Source organism: Oncorhynchus nerka, linkage group LG12, assembly GCF_034236695.1.
Source record: "Oncorhynchus nerka isolate Pitt River linkage group LG12, Oner_Uvic_2.0, whole genome shotgun sequence".
Taxonomy (NCBI): Eukaryota; Metazoa; Chordata; class Actinopteri; order Salmoniformes; family Salmonidae; genus Oncorhynchus; species Oncorhynchus nerka.
The window spans coordinates 20,460,837-20,480,552 of record NC_088407.1 but is presented as its reverse complement, the minus strand read 5'-3'; the positions used below and the strand labels follow the sequence as shown (position 1 = coordinate 20,480,552).

The 19,716-nt window shown below is 43.6% G+C and overlaps 1 protein-coding gene across 2 annotated transcripts; it reads left to right on the top strand.

Annotated features, from left to right (window-relative positions):
- Positions 1-14: 14 nt before the first annotated feature.
- LOC115137931 (serine/threonine-protein kinase D3-like) lies at positions 15-19,505 on the top strand. 2 transcript variants are annotated; one of them, XM_065025358.1, is made up of 22 exons: positions 15-148; positions 429-631; positions 5,338-5,476; positions 5,632-5,763; positions 5,918-6,075; positions 6,228-6,432; positions 6,680-6,769; positions 7,069-7,216; positions 7,695-7,818; positions 8,555-8,632; positions 9,802-10,015; positions 11,934-11,962; positions 12,120-12,192; positions 12,349-12,455; positions 12,759-12,920; positions 13,048-13,146; positions 13,262-13,529; positions 13,699-13,784; positions 14,295-15,538; positions 15,912-16,004; positions 16,637-17,018; positions 18,180-19,505. In XM_065025358.1, the coding sequence occupies exons 1-19, from the start codon at positions 130-132 to the stop codon at positions 14,457-14,459; spliced, it is 2,499 nt and encodes an 832-aa protein (XP_064881430.1). In that variant the 5' UTR covers positions 15-129; the 3' UTR covers positions 14,460-15,538; positions 15,912-16,004; positions 16,637-17,018; positions 18,180-19,505. The 2 variants fall into 2 exon arrangements, with proteins under 2 accessions (XP_064881430.1, XP_029530097.1); XM_029674237.2 differs by lacking the exon at positions 16,637-17,018.
- The last annotated feature ends 211 nt before the right edge of the window (positions 19,506-19,716 follow it).

Sequence of the window (19,716 nt, the reverse complement as noted above, 5' to 3'; positions counted from 1 at the left end):
TCACAGGAGGAAACCAAACCCACCAGTGTGAAGAAAAGGTTCACAACAGTAGCTGTTCTTTTAAGAGTGGATGTTAAGGTGTCTGTTGAAGGAGAGGAGATCAGGCCTGGAAGGTGTAAGCTGGACCATATGGACTCTGGAATATCAAGTAAGCTTTTGTTTCACTCTTGGAAACCAATGATCACTAATGTACTGTAGGTTAATGGAAGCTGAAGAAATGATGCATGTTCTCCGTAGCTTAAAGTGCCAGCAAAACGTCTTCACTTGAAGCTACTACATGCAGTTGTATGTGTAGTAGATTCATGCCCTCAGTTGTTTTCATTTAAACAGTGCTATATACAATAATCAGTAGTCTGATGCATTAACAAACCAATCAATCATATTGTTTATTGCTTTTCTGCCATGTCCCTCTGTGTCTGCACCTGTAGGTTCTCTCTCCAGCATGTCGATGACCCAGTCCAGCCCTGGTCGACCCCCCCACACCGCTGCCCCCGGGCCCCTCCAGGCTCCTCTCGGCACTGCTCTGGTCCAGTTCCAGCTAGGCCTCTTCAGGGAGGTGGTTCGGGTGTCTGGGGGGCAGCTCAGCTACTGCCATGCCAAGAGACTGGCTGCAGAGATCATAGAACGCAAGGTGAACCCATAGACCTACATGCAATCACCTCGCAAAGTACTGTCACCCCTGATAAAGATGAGAACAAAATACCATCAAATAAATAATACAAATACTGAGCTATAATGTATGCTTAAAATAAATGAGAGAATTGTATTATTTTAAGCTAAAATAGAAAAGTAGATTTTGTAACCATTTTTTTTCTCCAAAATGCAAGGTATAAAGGTTATTGCTACTACTAAAGATTCCTAGAGATGAAATCAAACAATTGAATCTGCATTAACATTTTACTTTTTTAAGAAACTGTATTGTGGCCTTCCATGGTTTCCTGTGCCACTGGGGTATAGAAAAATTAGTTAACACACATGTCAAATCCATTTGTCATTCATCACCACGGGGAAAGCAGTGGTGTAAAGTACTTAAGTAGTTTTTTGGGGTATCTGTACTTTACTTTACTATTTATATTTGCCAACTTTTACTTTTACTCCATTACATTCCTAAAGAAAATAATGTACTTTCTACTACATACATTTTACCTGACACCCAAAAGTCCTATTCACACACTTATCAAGAGAACATCACTGGCCATCCCTACTGCCTCTGATCTGGGAGACTCACTAAACAGAGAACACCCCTGGCCATCCCTACTGCCTCTGATCTGGGAGACTCACTAAACAGAGAACACCCCTGGCCATCCCTACTGCCTCTGATCTGGGAGACTCACTAAACAGAGAACACCCCTGGCCATCCCTACTGCCTCTGATCTGGGAGACTCACTAAACACACAGGCTTCTTTTGTAAATGATGTCTGAGTGTTGGAGTGTGCCCCTCGCTATCCGGCAATAAACATTGTTTTTAATTGTGCCGTCTGGTTTGCTTAATGTAAGAAATGTTTTATACATTTTTCTTTTACTTTTGATACTTACCTATATTTGAGCAATTACATTTACTTTTGATAGTTAAGTACATTTAAAACCAAATATTTTGAGACTTTTACTCAAGTAGTATTTTACTGGGTGACTTTCACATTTACTTGAGTCATTTTCTATTTCTATTTCTATTAAGTTATAATTACTTTTACTTTTAAGTGTGACAAATGGGTGCTTTTTCCAACACTGGGGGGAAGGCAAAAAGCTCACAAACGAAGAGAGAAAAATGGTTAGTGACCCTCATAAATCAGGCAATGGGCAAAACAAATTTGCTAAAAATATATATCACTTTCAACTATTAAGGCGGCAATTAAGACGTTTAAAACCACTTGAACAGTGGTAAACTTGCCTGTGTATCTTGTCCCCACGCACAGTGAGGAAGATGGTTCTGGAAGCAAGGAAAAGTCCAAGGGCCGTTGGAGAAATACAGAACTGGGTCTCATCTTGGGGTCACCAAGTCTCTTAATCTACAATTAGATGCCAGCTCCATGGCAATAGGCTCTTCAGGGGCGTGGCCAGTAAAAAGGACTTTATTTAGCGTGATCAACAAATGTAAACTCCTGGAGCTTGCTAAACTGCCCTGGAACCGGCGCTATGGTGATATGAGACAGAAATAGAGGTCTTTGTCCACCCACACCAGCAGTGGGTTTGGCATTGAAAGATTGATTGAATGTGCAGAAAATAACCTCATATCTACTGTAAAATATAGTGGTGGATATTTGATGTTATGAAGTTGTTTTGATTCCACTGGTCCTAGCGCCCTTGTTAAGGTCAACGTCATCATGAACTCTACCAAGTACCAGAACATTTTAGCCAAAAACCTGGTTGCTGCTGGCAGGAGGCAGAAACTTGGCCACAAATGAATCTTACAACAAGACAATGACCCCAAGCATGCATCCGAATCCACCAAGAAATGTTTCATTGACCACAAAACCAACATTTTGCAATGACCATCTCAGTCTCTGGATTTCAGCGCCATTGAAAACCTTTAGTTTGAATTAAAGAGGGGAGTCCATAAGCACAGACAAAATATATCAAGGATCTGGAAAGATTCTGTATGGAGGAATGGTCTAAGATCCAACCCAATGTGTTCTCCAATCTCATAAAACATCAAAGAAAAAGGCCCAGTGGTGTGCAAAAGAGCAGAAAGTAAATAAAAACAATATGGGGATGTGGTAGGTAGATTGGATGGGCTATTTACAGATGGGCTATGTACAGCTGCAGCAATCGATTAGCTGCTCGGATAAAAAACGTATTTTGTAAATACACAATTCATGTCTCAATTGCCTCAAGGTTTAAAAATGGTTCACACTCCAATGTCACTCATATTAACAGCAATTCCAACACATATTAATAAAGAATAATCACACTCTCTCACACTGTCTGTCCCTCAGGTTGTGGCAGGAGGCCACACATTTGGCTGATTAAAACACAGCATTTAGTTTTTTTCACCAAGTTTTGTATTTAAGTTTGTCTTCATCATTTAAGTTTTTTGCAAATTCTTCATATTGTTTTTTTTAATCATTTTTGGAGAATAATGTATTTCTTATGTCAGAATATCTGTCACAGTTTGACAGAAAATGCAGCTGTCTCCATCTCTTCCTGGGTGCAGAATGAGCACATCCTGTCCTCTCTGGGCAGCCAGATGTGCCTGCGACGACCGGTCTATGGACAGTGCTGTGCTCACTGAGTCTGTACATAGTGTTTTCCTCGGTTTTCAGTCGCAGTGGTCAAATAGCATTAAAGTTTACTTCGATTTTTTTTGTGGCCTCAGAACCAGCTGGCTGGTGAATAACATTTGTTGTCTCTTTTTAGGATAATAATCAGAACTAGGAATTGGGCTGATTCAAATTCAATCCAATTTTATTAGTCACATGCGCCAAATACAACAGGTATTACAGTGAAATGCTTACTTATGAGCCCTTAACCAACAATGAAGTCTTAATGCAAATGCAAATAGTCTCGTTAGCCATTCGATTAGATGTTCAGGAGTCTTATGGCTTGGGGGTAGAAGCTGTTTAGAAGCCTCTTGGACCTAGACATGGTGCTACAGTACCGCTTGCCGTGCGGTAGCAGAGAGAACAGTCTATGACTAGGGTGGCTGGAGTCTTCGACCATTTTTAGGGCCTTCTTCTGAAACCGCCTGGTATAGAGATCCTGGATGGCAGGAAGCTTGGCCCCAGTGATGTACTGTGCCATAAGCAGTACGCTCTGTAGCGCCTTGCGGTCGGAGGCCGAGCAGTTGCCATACCAGGCTGTGATGCAGCCAGTCCTGATGCTCTCAATGGTGCAGCTGTAGAACTTTTTGAGGATCTGAGGATTGTGCTCTGCATGCGTTGTTTGGAGTTTTTCAGTGTACTCTGAGGATGCTCTTGCAGAGTTTCAATTGGGTGTTTGTCCCATTTGTCAAATTCTTCTTATGTAAGCGGACCCCACACTTCACTTGAATATAGTGCATTTGGTTATATTATTGAGTTGAATATTTTGAGCCAGATCCTAATTGGTATGTTTAATTTAATAGATATTTTAATGCCATAGAAAGCCCACCTTGCTTTGTCTTTCAGTTTGAAGGTTGAATGTCCCTCTGGAGCTGATTCTTATTCCTAAATATGTATAGATGTGTGTTGTTTATGAGTAGAGCCCAGTAAAAATGAATATTTTGGATTGATTTTTGTCTTTTTGAGATTGACTGTTAGGGCCCAGGTCTGACGACTGTTTGCAGATGATCTAATTGTTGGTGTAACACCTCTTTTGTGGGGGACAGTAGCACCAGGCCATCAGCATACAGGAGGCATTTTATATCTGTGTCGTTAAGAGTGAGACCAGGGGGGCTGTTGTTCTAGTGTTTATGCCAATTCATGTATAACTGTATATGAATAAATAGACTTGAGTTCAGGTTGTTCCTGGTTCACTCCGCACCCTTGGGAAAATACATGTCTATGTTTATTTCCAATTTTGACTGTTATTTCTATACATTGATTTGATTACATGTTTTTCCAATCCCCCCCCCCCCCCCCCCCCCCTCTCTGTCTCTACCTCACCTCTGTGAGAGATGGCCATGTTACTTCATCAGCCAGAGGGGCTGCTGTGTGGTTTAGCTGTGTCTGCAGCTAACTTTCCAACCACAGCCTTCCACACACACACACACACACACACACCGCCATGCCTGTCTCGCTCAAATCAGCCCCCTTATCCTTTGATCTTCTGACTGTTTCCAGGCAGCAGGTCAGTTGGCCCGTGTAGTCTTTGTGTGAGAACTTGTATGCGGTTTGTGTGAATAATCTGTATCTCTCAGATCATTGCACTTCTCCTGTCTATAGGAACAAACACTCAAACAAACACACACTCACACTTGTTTCCATCTCAATTGAAAATCTATTTTCTTAATTTTTTTAATTTAACCTTTTATTTAACCAGGCAAGTCAGTTAAGAACAAATTCTTATTTACAATGACGGCCTAGGAACAGTGGGTTAACTGCCATTGCCAGGGGCAGAACGACAGATTTTTACCTTGTCAGCTCGGGGATTCTATCAAGCAACCTTTCGGTTCCTGGCCCAACGCTCTAACCAATAGGCTACCTGCCGCCCCTAACGACAGCGCTGACATTGTTCCATGACCAGTCTCTCTCTATAATGGCCTACCCCTCCCTCAACGCCAACGTCTGTCTGCATGCTTTCGGTGATGCTAACCAGACAGACCTCCTCTATAATCTGTCTCTCCTGCTCTGCCTTGATTGATCGATCAGTCAATAAATCTATACATCGGCTAACTGATTGATCATGTTCTGTGTACTGCAGGCTCCAGACTGTAGTGTGGTGGGTGTTGGGGAGAAGGTCCTCCTGTTCAGACACCAGACAGGCTCGGAACACCTCCTCCACAGACTCACGGACCAGGATGCACTGCTGGACGGCGACCTCATAGAGATCATCCTCTCAGGTCAGACCGGGGTTGTGTCCCAAATGGCAAGCTATTCCCTGTAGTGCACTACTTATGACCAGGGCCCACATATAGTTCATTGAATGTACTGAAATGTAGTACGTTAAGTGTCCAGATAAAGTAATGGAATATCTGCTCTTTATGATCTGACTCAGGATCAGCTACTGTGACGGGGATAAAGATCCGCCCACACTCCCTGGCTGTCCAATCATATCGCACCCCCACCTTCTGTCATCACTGTGGGGAGATGCTGTGGGGGTTGGTACGTCAAGGGTTAAAATGTGAAGGTAAGGAAGTAGATACAGTAATAATTGATCCTTCATGTCTTTAATCGCAGTAAGAACCTTCACTATTTATTTCATGTTGAATTCTTTGTCGTATCTACCATTTTACCTAAATAGATTGTCTTAATTATGTCTCACATCTCTCTCGTCTCTGTAGGTTGCGGGTTAGACTTTCATAAGCGCTGTGCGCTGCAGTTGCCTAGTGACTGTAGCCGTGCACGCCGTCGTGTGTGTGGCCCCAGCCTGTCCTTATTCCCCCCTGCCAGGCCCCGGACACACTCCCTCTCCACACCTGCAGGGGGCAGTATGGAGGAGGTCAGCACCAGTCATTATGGGCCGAATCCATTCCGCTGTTTAAGTGACATTTATGTGTGTGATTCTAAAATCTGACATGAAATATTTATTCTCTCTCTCGCTCCCTCTTCCTCTCCCCCCTCTCTCCATTTCCCCCTCTCTCCCTCTTCCAGATCAGTATGTTCAAGCCCAGGCCCAGACCTCCGTCGTGGGCAGATCAACCGGTGTGGCTGGGGGTGGTCCAGGGAAAGGGTGGCGTGGCGGGCAGAGCCAGGGTGCCACACACCTTCCACATCCACAGCTACACCAAGCCCACCGTGTGCCAACACTGCTACCACCTCCTTAAGGGCCTGTTCCGTCAGGGCCTGCAGTGCTCCGGTGAGAGGGGCCTGAGGTCACGGGTTGAAGGTCATAGTTCAGATTGGGAGGTTGGTCACTGGGGTACTAAATACATGTATGATGCTTTTTCTAATCATACATTTCTGAAGCAGGTATGTCAATCACTTGGTCAGATTCCAGATCTTGTGTTACAGCTGTGTCAGTAGTCTATGTACTGAAGTTGATCTCTCGCTCTCTCTCATTCATATATATATATATATATATATATATATATATATATATATAGACTGTAAGCTGAACTGCCATCGTCGCTGTGAGTCCTCCCTGGTCCCCGCTGACTGTCCTGGAGTGAGGACGAACGCCAATGGGGAAGGAGGTGCGAGACAATGACAAACATAATGGCCTTCAATGTTAACTATTCCTAATGCTTTCAAGATGAAAGAAAAACTGCATATGTAATTGACTGTGTACTGTATTTACTTATTCAGTGACAGTTTAGTATTGCGGTTTAGCAGTGGTTTAGTGTTGCGGTTTAGTATTGCGGTTTAGTGTTGCGGTTTAGTGTTGTGGTTTAGTATTGCGGTGTAGTGGTTTAGTGTAGTGGTTTAGTATTGCGGTTTAGTGTAGCGGTTTAGTGTTGTGGTTTAGTATTGATGCAGTAAAGATGTTACACAGACTCCGTGTCCAGTCTGGGCTATAAGGACGACACAGAGGAGGAGGATATGAGATGCAGTATGACATCAATAGAAGACCATGACGATGAGCCGTCTACTGAGGACCCATTCGCTGAGATCAAGGAGGTGGGACAACAGCCACCAATCACGTAAGAGGGATAAAATGCTGGGCTTTGATAGGATGTAAATTTCAGTATGTTTCCACTTTGAGTTTTGATGATTACTTACTTATGATAGAGTATAGTACATCAGTGTCTGTCAACTGAAGTTGTAATAGTTCTCTCTCCCTCTTTCATCCTTCCCTCTCTCCCTCCATCCGCCCACCCCCTCCTCCCTATCTCTCCATCCCTCCCTCCACCCCCTCCCCTCCCTATCTCTCCATCCCTCCCTCCACCCCCTCCCCCTCCCTATCTCTCCATCCCTCCCTCCACCCCCTCCCCCTCCCTATCTCTCCATCCCTCCCTCCACCCCCTCCCCCTCCCTATCTCTCCATCCTTCCCTCTCCCTCCCTCCCTCCCCCTCCACCACCCCCTATCCCTCCATCCTCTCTATCTCTCCCTCCTCCCTCTCCCTCCATCCCTCCCTATCCCTCCATATCTCTCCATCCCCCCCCCCCCTCTCTCCCAGTCCGTGTTTCAGTAGTTATATTCCTCTGATGCGGGTGGTCCAATCAGTTCGTCACACTAAGAGAAGGGCCAGTGGAGTCCTGAGAGCGGGCTGGCTACTGCATCACACCAACACCGACACACTGGTGAGAACACACACAGTAGCTGGGGAGGGGGGATGTAGAAGAACATTTGGTTTGCCCGCGCTGAAGACGTCTACATCGGTCTGCTAATACAGGACCAGTAAAGGCCCAGTGCAAAATATAAAATCCATGGATATGTAAATGTAACTTATTTCTATGTGAACTAAAATGGTCTATTCATTTATTTTACTAGACTCTCTTAACCAGAGCAATTTACAGCAGTGAGTGCATACATTTTCACTCTGGTCCCCCGTGGGAATCGAACCCACAACCCGAGCATTGTAAGCACCATGCTGAGCCACATCATCACAAACCACTTGATGTCTCAATGTACTCAGTTACTGTATTGGTCATTGTTTTTCTTCATGGTGATGGAAAGTCTACAGGTTCTAACCTAGATGACCAGCCTATATACAATACAGTAACTCACATTTACATTAAGTGGTTTGTAAGGATGGTAAATGAAAACTGCACAGAAAGTGGTTGTTTTCCATGTTATTTCATCAAGACAAATATTAATTTGATGTGGCTGTTTTGGGTCTTTGCCTAAAACAAAAGAGGGCTCCCGAGTTGCGCAGCGGTCTAAGGCACTGCTTCTTAGTGCTAGAGGCATCACTACAGACCCTGGTTTGATTCCAGGCTGTATCACAACCGGATGTGATTGGGAGCCCCATAAGGCAGCACTCAATAATATATATTTTTTAACACCTATAACATACTTTCCTATTGTTTTTGTCAGAGGAAACGTCATTACTGGATATTGGACTGGAAGAATATTACTCTGTATCAGAATGAGACAAGCACCAAGTACTACAAGGTAGGTCACTGGTTGTTGCTTAGCCTCAGACCACACTGCCCCTATCTGAGATATCTACTGCAGCCCTTTGTGCTGTTGTCTGTGCCCAACCATTTTTGTACCATGTTTTGTGCTGCTACCATGTTGTGTTGCTACCATACTGATTTACCTAATATGATGTTTACATACCCTACATTATTCATCTCATATGTATACGTATATACTGTACTCTATATCATCTACTACATCTTTATGTAATACATGTATCACTAGCCATTTTAACTATGCCACTTTGTTTACATACTCATCTCATATGTATATACTGTACTCGATACCATCTACTGTATCTTGCCTATGCCGCTCTGTACCATCACTCATTCATATATCTTTATGTACATATTCTTTATCCCCTTACACTTGTGTGTATAAGACAGTAGTTTTGAAATTGTTAGTTAGATTACTTGTTGGTTATTACTGCATTGTCGGAACTAGAAGCACAAGCATTTCGCTACACTCGCATTAACATCTGCTAACCATGTGTTTGTGACAAATAAAATTTGATTTAATGTGTTGCTGCCATGCTATGTTGTTGTCTTTAGGTCTCTCTTTATGTAGTGTTGTCTCTTGTCGTGATGTGTGTTTTATCCTATATTTTAATTGAATTTGTTTAATCCAAGCCTCCATCCCTGCAGGAGGTCTTTTGGTAGGCCGTCATTGTAAATAATCATTTATTCTTAACTGACTTGCCTCGTTAAAGGTCAAATAAAACATTTTAAAAGATACATGAGATGAGAATCATCTAGCGTTTACCAAACCAAGGCCAGTCAGTCACCTCAACACGACAGTACTGACCTCTAGTGGCCAAATAGAATATCAACATCAACAAATGTTTTTTTTCTGTCTTCCACCGTTCCTTATTTTGGGCTCCCGAGTGGCGCAGCGGTCTAAGGCACTGCATCTCAGTGCTAGAGGTGTCACTACAGACCCTGGTTTGATTCCAGGCTGTATCACAAATGGCCGTGATTGGGAGTCCCATTGGCCCAGCGTCGTCTGGGCTAGGCCGGGGTAGGCCGTCATTGTAAATAAGAATTTGATCTTAACTGACTTGCCTATACAATTATCCCATGTCTCATTCTTTTCCTTACATTTTCATCCCTCCTCCTTCCCGTCTTCCCTCCCTCCATCTCTAGGAGCTTCCTCTGTCTAACGTGCTGCAGGTGCGAGGCCCCGCTCAACTGTCTGGCCCCTTGTTGCCAGACAACAGTGCGCACTCGTTCGAGGTGGTGACGGGCACGCTGGTATACTGTGTGCTGGCGGGCAGGGACGGGCAGGCCTGGGAGACCGCAGTACGCCAGGCTCTGATGCCCGTCCAGAGCAGCGGGCAGGCGGGAAAACAGGGACAGGGTGAGTCAGAGAGTTAGCTAGCATGTTTGGACTGTGGTAGAAGTGTAGTCAAAGACAGTACCGTATGAAGATGGGCAGAATCACACTTGTAGGCGATGTCATGGCGACGTTGGCCAGCTAAACTCATGTGCATAAACATGTCATCGGGTCTAACGGTCGACTCGCGGCGACCTGCACATGTACAGACCGTCAAATCAAATGCACTCCATCGATATAAAGTTGTTGATGAAAATGAAAACGTTAGTATGTCACTTTTTTTACGAGGTAAAATAAGCACTGAAAACTACGGCATTTTTTTTTTCAGCGGCAAGAGAGAAGTTAGCACAATTATTCAATAGGTTTCTCCGCAATGACCATCTCAATACGGTCAAATTGCTTCTCCGCATTTCTCCCTTTGTTATTGGTTAATCAAACCAAGTGATTGATAGTGAATGGTTAAGAGGTGGGGACCCTCAGCAACAGGGTTCCAGCCAGTGAGGGGCCGAAGGAGGTACATGCTGGTGATCCCCATCACCACATGAGAGACAGAGAGTAGAGGAACAGACATAGATGTCAATGGGCAATTTATTTTCATCAAGAAACTGGAACAAGGTAATGGTAATGGTCATTGAATGTTGATTATTTCTCCAAATGTGCTTATGATTTGAGAGTTTATTGCTGTGGTATCTTATCACCACACAGTTGCTTCTTGCTTGTGACTTTCATCAATAATCAACGAGTAAGACTCATTCCCAATGTCCTTTATTAGCTCAGGCCCTATAAATGCATTTATGAGCTCTGTGCATTTTGTTCTGTGGATATTGATTCCTTTATTAGCAATGTCTTGAACAACACATCCCAGGTGATCCACAGTTGCAATGCTGGAGAGACATGCAATATGTGCAGCCATCTGTAACTCTGATCGTTTAACTGTGTTATTCTCTCGTACAAATGTAGTTCCTGTGTCAGACAATGTTCTTGCATTAGAAAATGGAGCCGCATTTCTCTTGTGTTTCTCCGTTTGTGCATGAGAATTAAGATCGGCGTGATGGACTCGATTTTTTTTTTGCAATAACGTTACACACTGTCTGTCATCTCCTGGGGTGCTCTTAGTCCATTCCTTTATATCCCGTTCTCTTTCCCTGTCTTTGCGATATTTTCGCCCATTTACCTGGCATTCTGACAGTAGAATCGTATCTTGCCAGTAAACTGTCGCGTCAAACCGGTTCGTTCCTCTGACTTCAACTTTCTGCCCAATGTTCGCTAGTTAGCTGGATACATACACAGAGGAAGCGCATTGTTCGATCCTCTCTGAAAATATTGGACGATTATTTGTCAGTTTCTCTCCCTTCATGTGTTTGCTTTAAATATTGGTAGGACTGGGGGCGGTCAGGATACAAAGAAAGAAGTGAATCATTTTGAGGGAGAAGTATGTAGCTATCTAGCGCTGCTGTTCGTTGTTGAATTCATGGTGCGGTACACTCTCTCGACTGTACCACACACACTCCCCACACTCACAATTGATCCCTGCTATACATTGTGTTTCTGATCCTCTTGATTCACGGCCTATTGAAACTCTGCCTGGTCTGTTTCGCAGATGTTCCCAGTAGCATCACAATGTTGCACCTCTGGGTTTAGAAACTATGTGGTGTCGTATTGTTCTGAGACATGCAAATAAGTGACATCCGAGTAATGTATTTTAGACAATTTGGTCATTGAGGTTTCTGTCTGAACCCTCTGTGAGCACCCCGCCTCTCCACCATGGCATCCTGTGTCACTGTTGGCCAAACTCTCCATATCTCTGTGACATGCCAAGGGATGGTCTCTCACATGGTTTGCATAATGATTTTGAAGTAAAGCTGTCATCCTAAGGGATGTTAGATTTAGTTCATGTCCATATTCCATAACTTTTGATCAAAGAATACTCTTTCTGTTATAGACCATGGACCCCAGAGTGGAGAGAAACCGGTAAGTGGGAGGGGTTGGTAGGATGGAGGGTAATGGATCTATATTGTGTATGAACTCTCAAAGACTCGTTGTGTTTGTCTGAAATGGATAGATGAGTAACTAACACTGTATTTGTGTGCTCTGTACATTCGTGTTTGTGTGTGTGTGTGTCTTTCAGGACATCAGTTCAGTGTATCAGATCTTCACTGATGAGGTGCTGGGTTCAGGACAGTTTGGAGTGGTGTATGGAGGTGGGTTTGACATCACTCTAGATACGATACGTTACACTAGAAGAGATCCTTTCTATACTGTTACCTGTTAGGAACCTTTTAGTTTCTTCTATTCAGATGATATACTGTATTATCATTGTATTAGATGGCTAGCTGAGAGTCTACTCTCGTCCCCAGGCACCCACAGACAGTCTGGTCACCCAGTGGCCATCAAGGTCATCGACAAAACCCGTTTCCCAATCAAACAGGAGAGACAGTTGAGGAACGAGCAGGCAATTCTACAGGTGAAGGATCTGTGTGTTTGGATTCAATTTTGTATTACAGGGAGTTAGAGTATTTGAAATGAACATGGCTCCCGAGTGGCACAGCGGTCTAAGGCACTGCATCTCAGTGCTTGAGGCGTCACTACAGACATCCTGGTTCGAATCCAGGCTGTTTCACAACCGGCCGTGTTTGAGAGTCCCATAGGGCGGTGCACAATTGGCCCAGTGTCATCTGGGTTTGGCCGGTGTAGGCCGTCATTGTAACTGATTTGCCTAGTTCAATGAAGGTTCAATAAATAAAACATCCATTGTGTGTGTGTCCAGAATCTGTCTCACCTGGGTGTAGTTCTACTGGAGGGAATGTTTGAGACCCTGGAGCATGTCTTCGTTGTCATGGAGAAGCTCCATGGAGACATGCTGGAGATGATTCTGTCCAACGAAAAGGGCCGTCTGCCAGAGCGCACGACACGCTTCCTGGTTACACAGGTACTGGTTACGTAGCAAGGGATCACTGATTATTTCTTCAACGGTCTGCGGTACTGAAGTAGTTCTGGGGAAAAGTAGTACTTTTATAATACTTGTCTGTTATAATTTGCTGTGTGTGTGTGTGTAGATTCTAGAGGCCCTGCGCTACCTGCACTTCAAACACATTGCTCACTGTGACCTGAAACCGGAGAATGTATTGGTGACCTCCCCAGATCCTTTCCCTCAGGTCCGTGTGTGTGTACACTTGTCAATCTCCCTCAGTTTGTCTGTGAGACTCTCTACTTGGTTAATAATCCTTCCACATCAGACTTTACGCGGACTCCTCTCCTCCTTCCTCCCAGGTTAAGCTGTGTGACTTTGGCTTCGCCCGAATCATCGGCGAGAAGTCTTTCCGCCGCTCAGTGGTGGGCACGCCGGCCTACCTGGCGCCCGAGGTCATCAGTATCCATGGTTACAACCGTTCGCTGGACATGTGGGCTGTGGGCGTGGTCCTGTACGTCAGCCTGAGCGGAACGTTCCCCTTCAACGAGGATGAGGACATCGGTCAGCAGATCACCAACGCTACCTTCATGTACCCCCGTCTGCTCTGGTCTAACATCTCACTAGAGGGTAAGTCTGCACACTGTCTACCCTGGTCTAACAACTAACTAGAGGGTGAGCAGAGTTTTCCGCTAGTGTTTTGTCAAAGGCGGGGAGCAGAGGCCAATGAATCAGCATTCAGGGCTGACATTGCCTCTCTCCTCTCTCTCTCTCTCTCTGTCTCTCTCTGTCTCTGTAGCGGTGAGTCTGATCAACAACCTTCTCCAGGTGTCAGTGAGACGTAGGTTCAGCGTGGGGAAGGCCCTGGGACACGCCTGGCTGCAGGTAAGAGACCTCAACCTGTATGAATGGACAATCACTGACAGGCTGGGGGGTATTTAGGATACTGTGTGTAGAGGTAGGGATTCAGATGTTTTCTGAAGATGCCAGGGACTCTGCTCTCCTAGCGTCATGGGGAAGCTTGTTCCACCATTGGTGTATCAGGACAGAGAAGGGATTTGACTGGGCTGAGTGGGAGCTGACCACCCGTAGGGGTGGGAGGACCAAGAGACCCTAGCCATAACTCTAACACATACCATAACCCTATCCCAACCCTTCTCCTAACCATTTACCATAACCCTATCCCAACCCTTCTCCTAACCATTTACCATAACCCTATCCCAACCCTTCTCCTAACCATTTACCATAACCCTATCCCAACCCTTCTCCTAACCATTTACCATAACCCTATCCCAACCCTTCTCCTAACCATTTACCATAACCCTATCCCAACCCTTCTCCTAACCATTTACCATAACCCTATTCTTAACCAAAACCATGACCTTAACACCCCAGGACTTCCAGTTGTGGTGTGACCTGAGGGAGTTTGAGCAGAGGATGGGCTGCCAGTACCTGACCCATAAGGGAGACGAGGACCGCTGGAGACACCACGCCCAGGAGAGAGGCCTGCTCTTCCCTTCTCACCTCCCCTGGACCCCTGGGCACGACAACAGCCTGTGACCCTAAGGCCCAAAGGTGAAAGGTCAATGGCTGGACAAGATGACTACTGGTGTGTTTCAGTGGTGACCAGCAAAAAGAAAATGAATTCTGATGAACTGATAAAGAAGCACACAGCGACCTATGTTTTTTTTTTTATGAACAAAAGTCTTAAGATATATGATCACTGTGATTTTTTTTTTCCCATGATACTCCTATACTGCCTGCATCTGAGTGATGGAAGCCAGGAGAACAGGCCGTGGCTCGGGTGGCTGAAGTTCTCGATGATCTTCTTGGCCTTCCTGTGACACCTGGTGTTGTAGGTGTCCTGAAGGTCAGACAGTGAGCACCCGATGGTGCGTTGGGCTGAGCGTACCACCCTCTGTAGAGCCTTGCGATCAGCGGAGGTGTGGTTGCCGTCCCAGGCCGTGATGCTCTCGATACCCCTGTCCACTTGATGGTGCTGTTCACCAAACAATAAACAGCATTGCTAATCCCTTGACTCGACACTCAGTAACTTGCTTAATTTTTTATCAAATATTTGCAAATGTATGGTGTTTAAAATCCTCTATATAGAGTGAAAAATAGATACATTTAATTGGTGCTATTGTTTAGGGGGTTTATATTAAAGGCTCTAAAAGGGTTTAAATCTAGGTTGTCTTTCTCTCTCTATCGCTCTCTCCTCCCCCTTTCCCTCTAACCCCGCCCTCTGGCAAAACCCCTCCCACAACCTCTTCTGAGAAAACAAAAGTGATCAGTCTCATCTCTCTCCAGAGGAGTCATGCCCATAGGGGGCACAGATTTATCCTGTTTCATTTTTGTTGTTGGACCTGGAGATGTGGCCTGTGATTTCTGCACTGGGACCAGAAACCCCTCATGTCCTGTCTGATGTGTCTGGTGTCTTACTGTGAGACTCACCTCCAATCTCACTATGAAATCCCTGGACCACCGCCCAACTACAGGAGCAGATACGTTCTCATCATGACAAACTGCTGGAGGTTTACTGTCGTACTGATCAACAGTGTATCTGTTATCTGTGTGTTATGGATGAACATAAAGGCCATGATACAGTGTCAGCTGCAGCAGAGAGAACTGAGAAACAGGTATGACCAGAACAACTTGTTGGAGATGAACAAATCATTTAAGATAATATGGGAGGGCTGTTTGAATATGAGAGAACATAGTTAGTTATTCACATGAAAAAGATTCTCCAAATGTATCACCATTTGCTGCTATCAAACCCCATCATCTCATTTTACGAATCCAAAGTTCAGTCTGAGCTCTCTGATACATGTACTGTAAAGCAATAATCATTGAACTAACAACCTAGATAATATGACTTTGTATGTTTGTGAGGATATTAGCATACTATTGGCTGTGCCAAATGGTGTCATATTATTTTGACATAAAACATTGACATTAGAAGAGTTTCTACCAATAAAGCTTGATTGGTCAATGAAGAGTGTTTCTCCACAGAGCCAGCTGGGGATGAGTCAGCAGTTCCAGCAGAGAGTCCAGGACAGAGTGAAGGTTCTGAAGGAGCTCCAACAGGCTGAGGAGATTCTCAAGGTGAGTATTCTATTTTTACCTGAATAGAGACAGCCTTTCACTTCCCTGCAAATAAAATAAAATTGTGTTAGTCACATAAACATATTCAACAGATTTTATTGCAGGTGTAGAGGAATGCTTACGTTCCAAGCTCCAACAGTGCAGGGATATCTAACAACACAAAACAATACACACAAATATGTGTTTTTAATTTTTAAATAAAAAATATAGAAATATTAGGATGAGGAATGTCGGAAAGCACAATATAAATAAATATATATGTATATGATGGGACGTATAGACAATACGGACATGAATATATGGATTGAATATGTAGTTTATTTGTAGAATATGTAGGATAGAATAGTATTCGTACAGCAATTATTATATAGGATAGGTCTTGTCTAGAGTACAGTATATACATATGAAGGGTGTAAAACAGTATGTAAACATTACTGAAGTGACCAGTGTTCCATGACTATGTACCTAGGGCAGCGGTCTCTAAGGTGCAGGGTTGAGTAAGTGGGTGTTAGCCGGTTAGTGCCAGTGACTAAAGTTCAGGGCAGGGTACTGGGCGGAGGCTGGCTAGTGGTGACTATTTAACAGTCTGATGGCCTGGAGATAGAAGCTGTTGTTCCTTCTCTCGGTCCCAGCTTTGAAGCACCTGTACTGACCTCGCCTTCTGGATGCTAGTGGGGTGAACAGGCCGTGGTTCGGGTGTCTGAAGTCCTTGATGATCTTCTTGGCCTTCCTGTGACACCGGGTGCTGTAGGTGTCCTGGAGGACAGGAAGTGTGCCCCTGGTGATGCGTTGGGCAGACCGCACCACCCTCTGGAGAGCCCTGCGGTTGCAAATCAAACTGTATCTGTCACATGCGTCTAATACAACAGATGTAACGAGGCTATATACAGCACCTGGTGTTGAAGGCTGAGCTGTAGTCAATGAACAGCATTCCTACATAGGTATTCCTCTTATCCAGATGGGACAGGGCAGTGTGCAGTGCTATGGAGATTGCATCATCCGTGGATCTATTGGGTCGGTATGCAAATTGCAGTGGTTCTGAGGCATTGATGGGCAACTGGTGGCCCGCAGACCAATAAAAATAAATGGTTTATTGTTATTATTGGGGGGGGGGGGGGGGGGACTCAGTCGGGGTCTCAATTTACTGTTGAGATTCAGAATAATAGAATACAGAAGGTGCCATTTATAAATGTGGTTGTGCATCAGCAGTCACTCAGTTATCCCATATCAGATATTTTATTTATTTATTGGTAAGTTAGTCTAGCAGCCAGCTATCTCAACTTGTAGTAAGCATTACTGACCGGGATGAGGCACATTGATCATCAGTTATCATATAAAAGAATTGCAAACATTTGTCTCACCTTATTGCAAAATGTGTAGAATTGCAGGAAATGAGCTGTAAAACGGAACATTTTTCTCTCCGCCCCATGGTTTAATGAGTAGAATTGTATGAAATGAGGTATAAAATTGCTAAATGTTCTCTCCGCCCCATGGTTTAATGAGTAGAATTGTATGAAATGAGGTATAAAATTGCTAAATGTTCTCTCCGCCCCATGGTTTAATGAGTAGAATTGTATGAAATGAGGTATAAAATTGCTAAATGTTCTCTCCGCCCCATGGTTTAATGAGTAGAATTGTATGAAATTAGGTATAAAATTGCTAAATGTTCTCTCCGCCCCATGGTTTAATGAGTAGAATTGTATGAAATGAGGTATAAAATTGCTAAATGTTCTCTCCGCCCCATGGTTTAATGAGTAGAATTGTATGAAATGAGGTATAAAATTGCTAAATGTTCTCTCCGCCCCATGGTTTAATGAGTAGAATTGTTTGAAATTAGGTATAAAATTGCTAAATGTTCTCTTCACAAATCATCTATAACCGTTATGTGGTATAACTTAGTGACATAACCATACATTTATTTGCTCACATATATTAATCTATTATAGACCATGAAATACGGTTATAGAGGACTTGTGACCCATTTATGCAGTGCATATGAAGCATTCATAAGATACACTTCAAATACAGTGGGACCAAGTGAACTTATTGTTCTATCGATCTCCCCTGATTGGTCTCTGCTCTGCTATAATCAGAGACAGGGTAGATACAGTATGTGACTTATCTTATTGTTCTATCGATCTCCCCTGATTGGTCTCTGCTCTGCTCTTCTCCTAGACTCCTGTCAGCTCACACTGGACCCAAACACAGCACACAAACTGTCTGAGGAGAACAGAAAGGTGACATATACAAGACAACCCCATCCGTATCGTGACCATCCAGGTCCAGTCTGGACGCTGTTACTGGGTGGTTGAGAGGAGTGTTCATATAGCAGTCTCCTAGAAAGACGTCATTAGAGGGTCATCACTGAAACGTCCTGGAGTTTAAACTGCGCTAGCAATGATGATAGTTTCCACCACAATACTGTTATGACTAAAGTATCAGGCCCTCTGTCTTCCAGAGTAGGAGTGTACCTGAATCACAAGGCAGGTACTCTGTCCTTCTACAGCGTCTCTTCTGATACAATGACCCTCCTCCACAGAGCCAAGACAACATCCACTCAGCCCCTCTATCCTGGGATTATGCTTTGACATAAATTGTGGTAGAAATCCCCATGCTTTTCCCCCCTCAAAGAATAGATATTTAGCTATATAATTCCTTCACCGTTGCTTTTTGGAGATTTAAGCAATTAAATATATTTTGATAAAACAATGTTTTAATCTTATACTGCATGTTGAAATTCATCAAGTGTTTCTGACACAATGACCCTCCTCCATAGAGTTCAGACAACATTCAACTCAGCCCCTCCTATAAGGAGTTTGGGGTTTATCAGCAGTCATGATACTTCAGAGCTGTGTAAACTGTGGTAGAGGTCACCACACTAGGGTGAAGCTTTATAATGCTCTTTTCTGATTTGATCATGAGATATTTATTGACTTTACTGTTGTAATCTCAGATTCATCATGATATATTTTCACTTTTATGTCAAATACTGAATATTGTTAATCATCACTAATTATTATCTATGTACTGTAAGTCAATGAATCAAAATAGGTTCCTTGGTATTCATCTGTTGTTTTCCTACTGGCATGTAATGTGCTGTAATACGTATTTAGGTGAGAATCATAAACTCTACTCCGAGTTACATTTTCATTTATTCATGCATTGATGTCAATAGGAGACATAGTGAACATTTGGCTAAAGTGGAAGTTAGGATTTGCCCCTAACATCTTTGGATAGATTTCATTGGGATAGTTTGCTCTTAGGTTGCACATACCGCTTGATAAACTATCATAAACCTGTCCAGCTGATGGGGCTGTTTGCCAAACAATAAACAGCATTGCTAATCTGTAGATCTGACACTCAGTAAATCAGTAATTAGCTACATTTTCTATGAAATCTTTGAAGATGTAGGGTGTTTCTAAATCTCTATTGGAGTGAATAATAGATTGAGTAACTGATTCTACTGTTCAGAGGCTTGATAATAAAGGGTTTTAAACTCTTGTCTATCTCTCTCTTACTCTCTCTGTTGTTTCTTATTAAGGTGCGAATTTAACGCAGTGTGACTGGCTAGAGCGTTCATTGAATTACGTCTAGAATGTTTGTTCGTTTTGTAAATTCTAATTTCCACATTTAGTCAAAGCTAATTATTTACTCACTCTCTCTCTCTCTCTCAATTCAATTCAGGGCTTTATTGGCATGGGAAACATAGCCA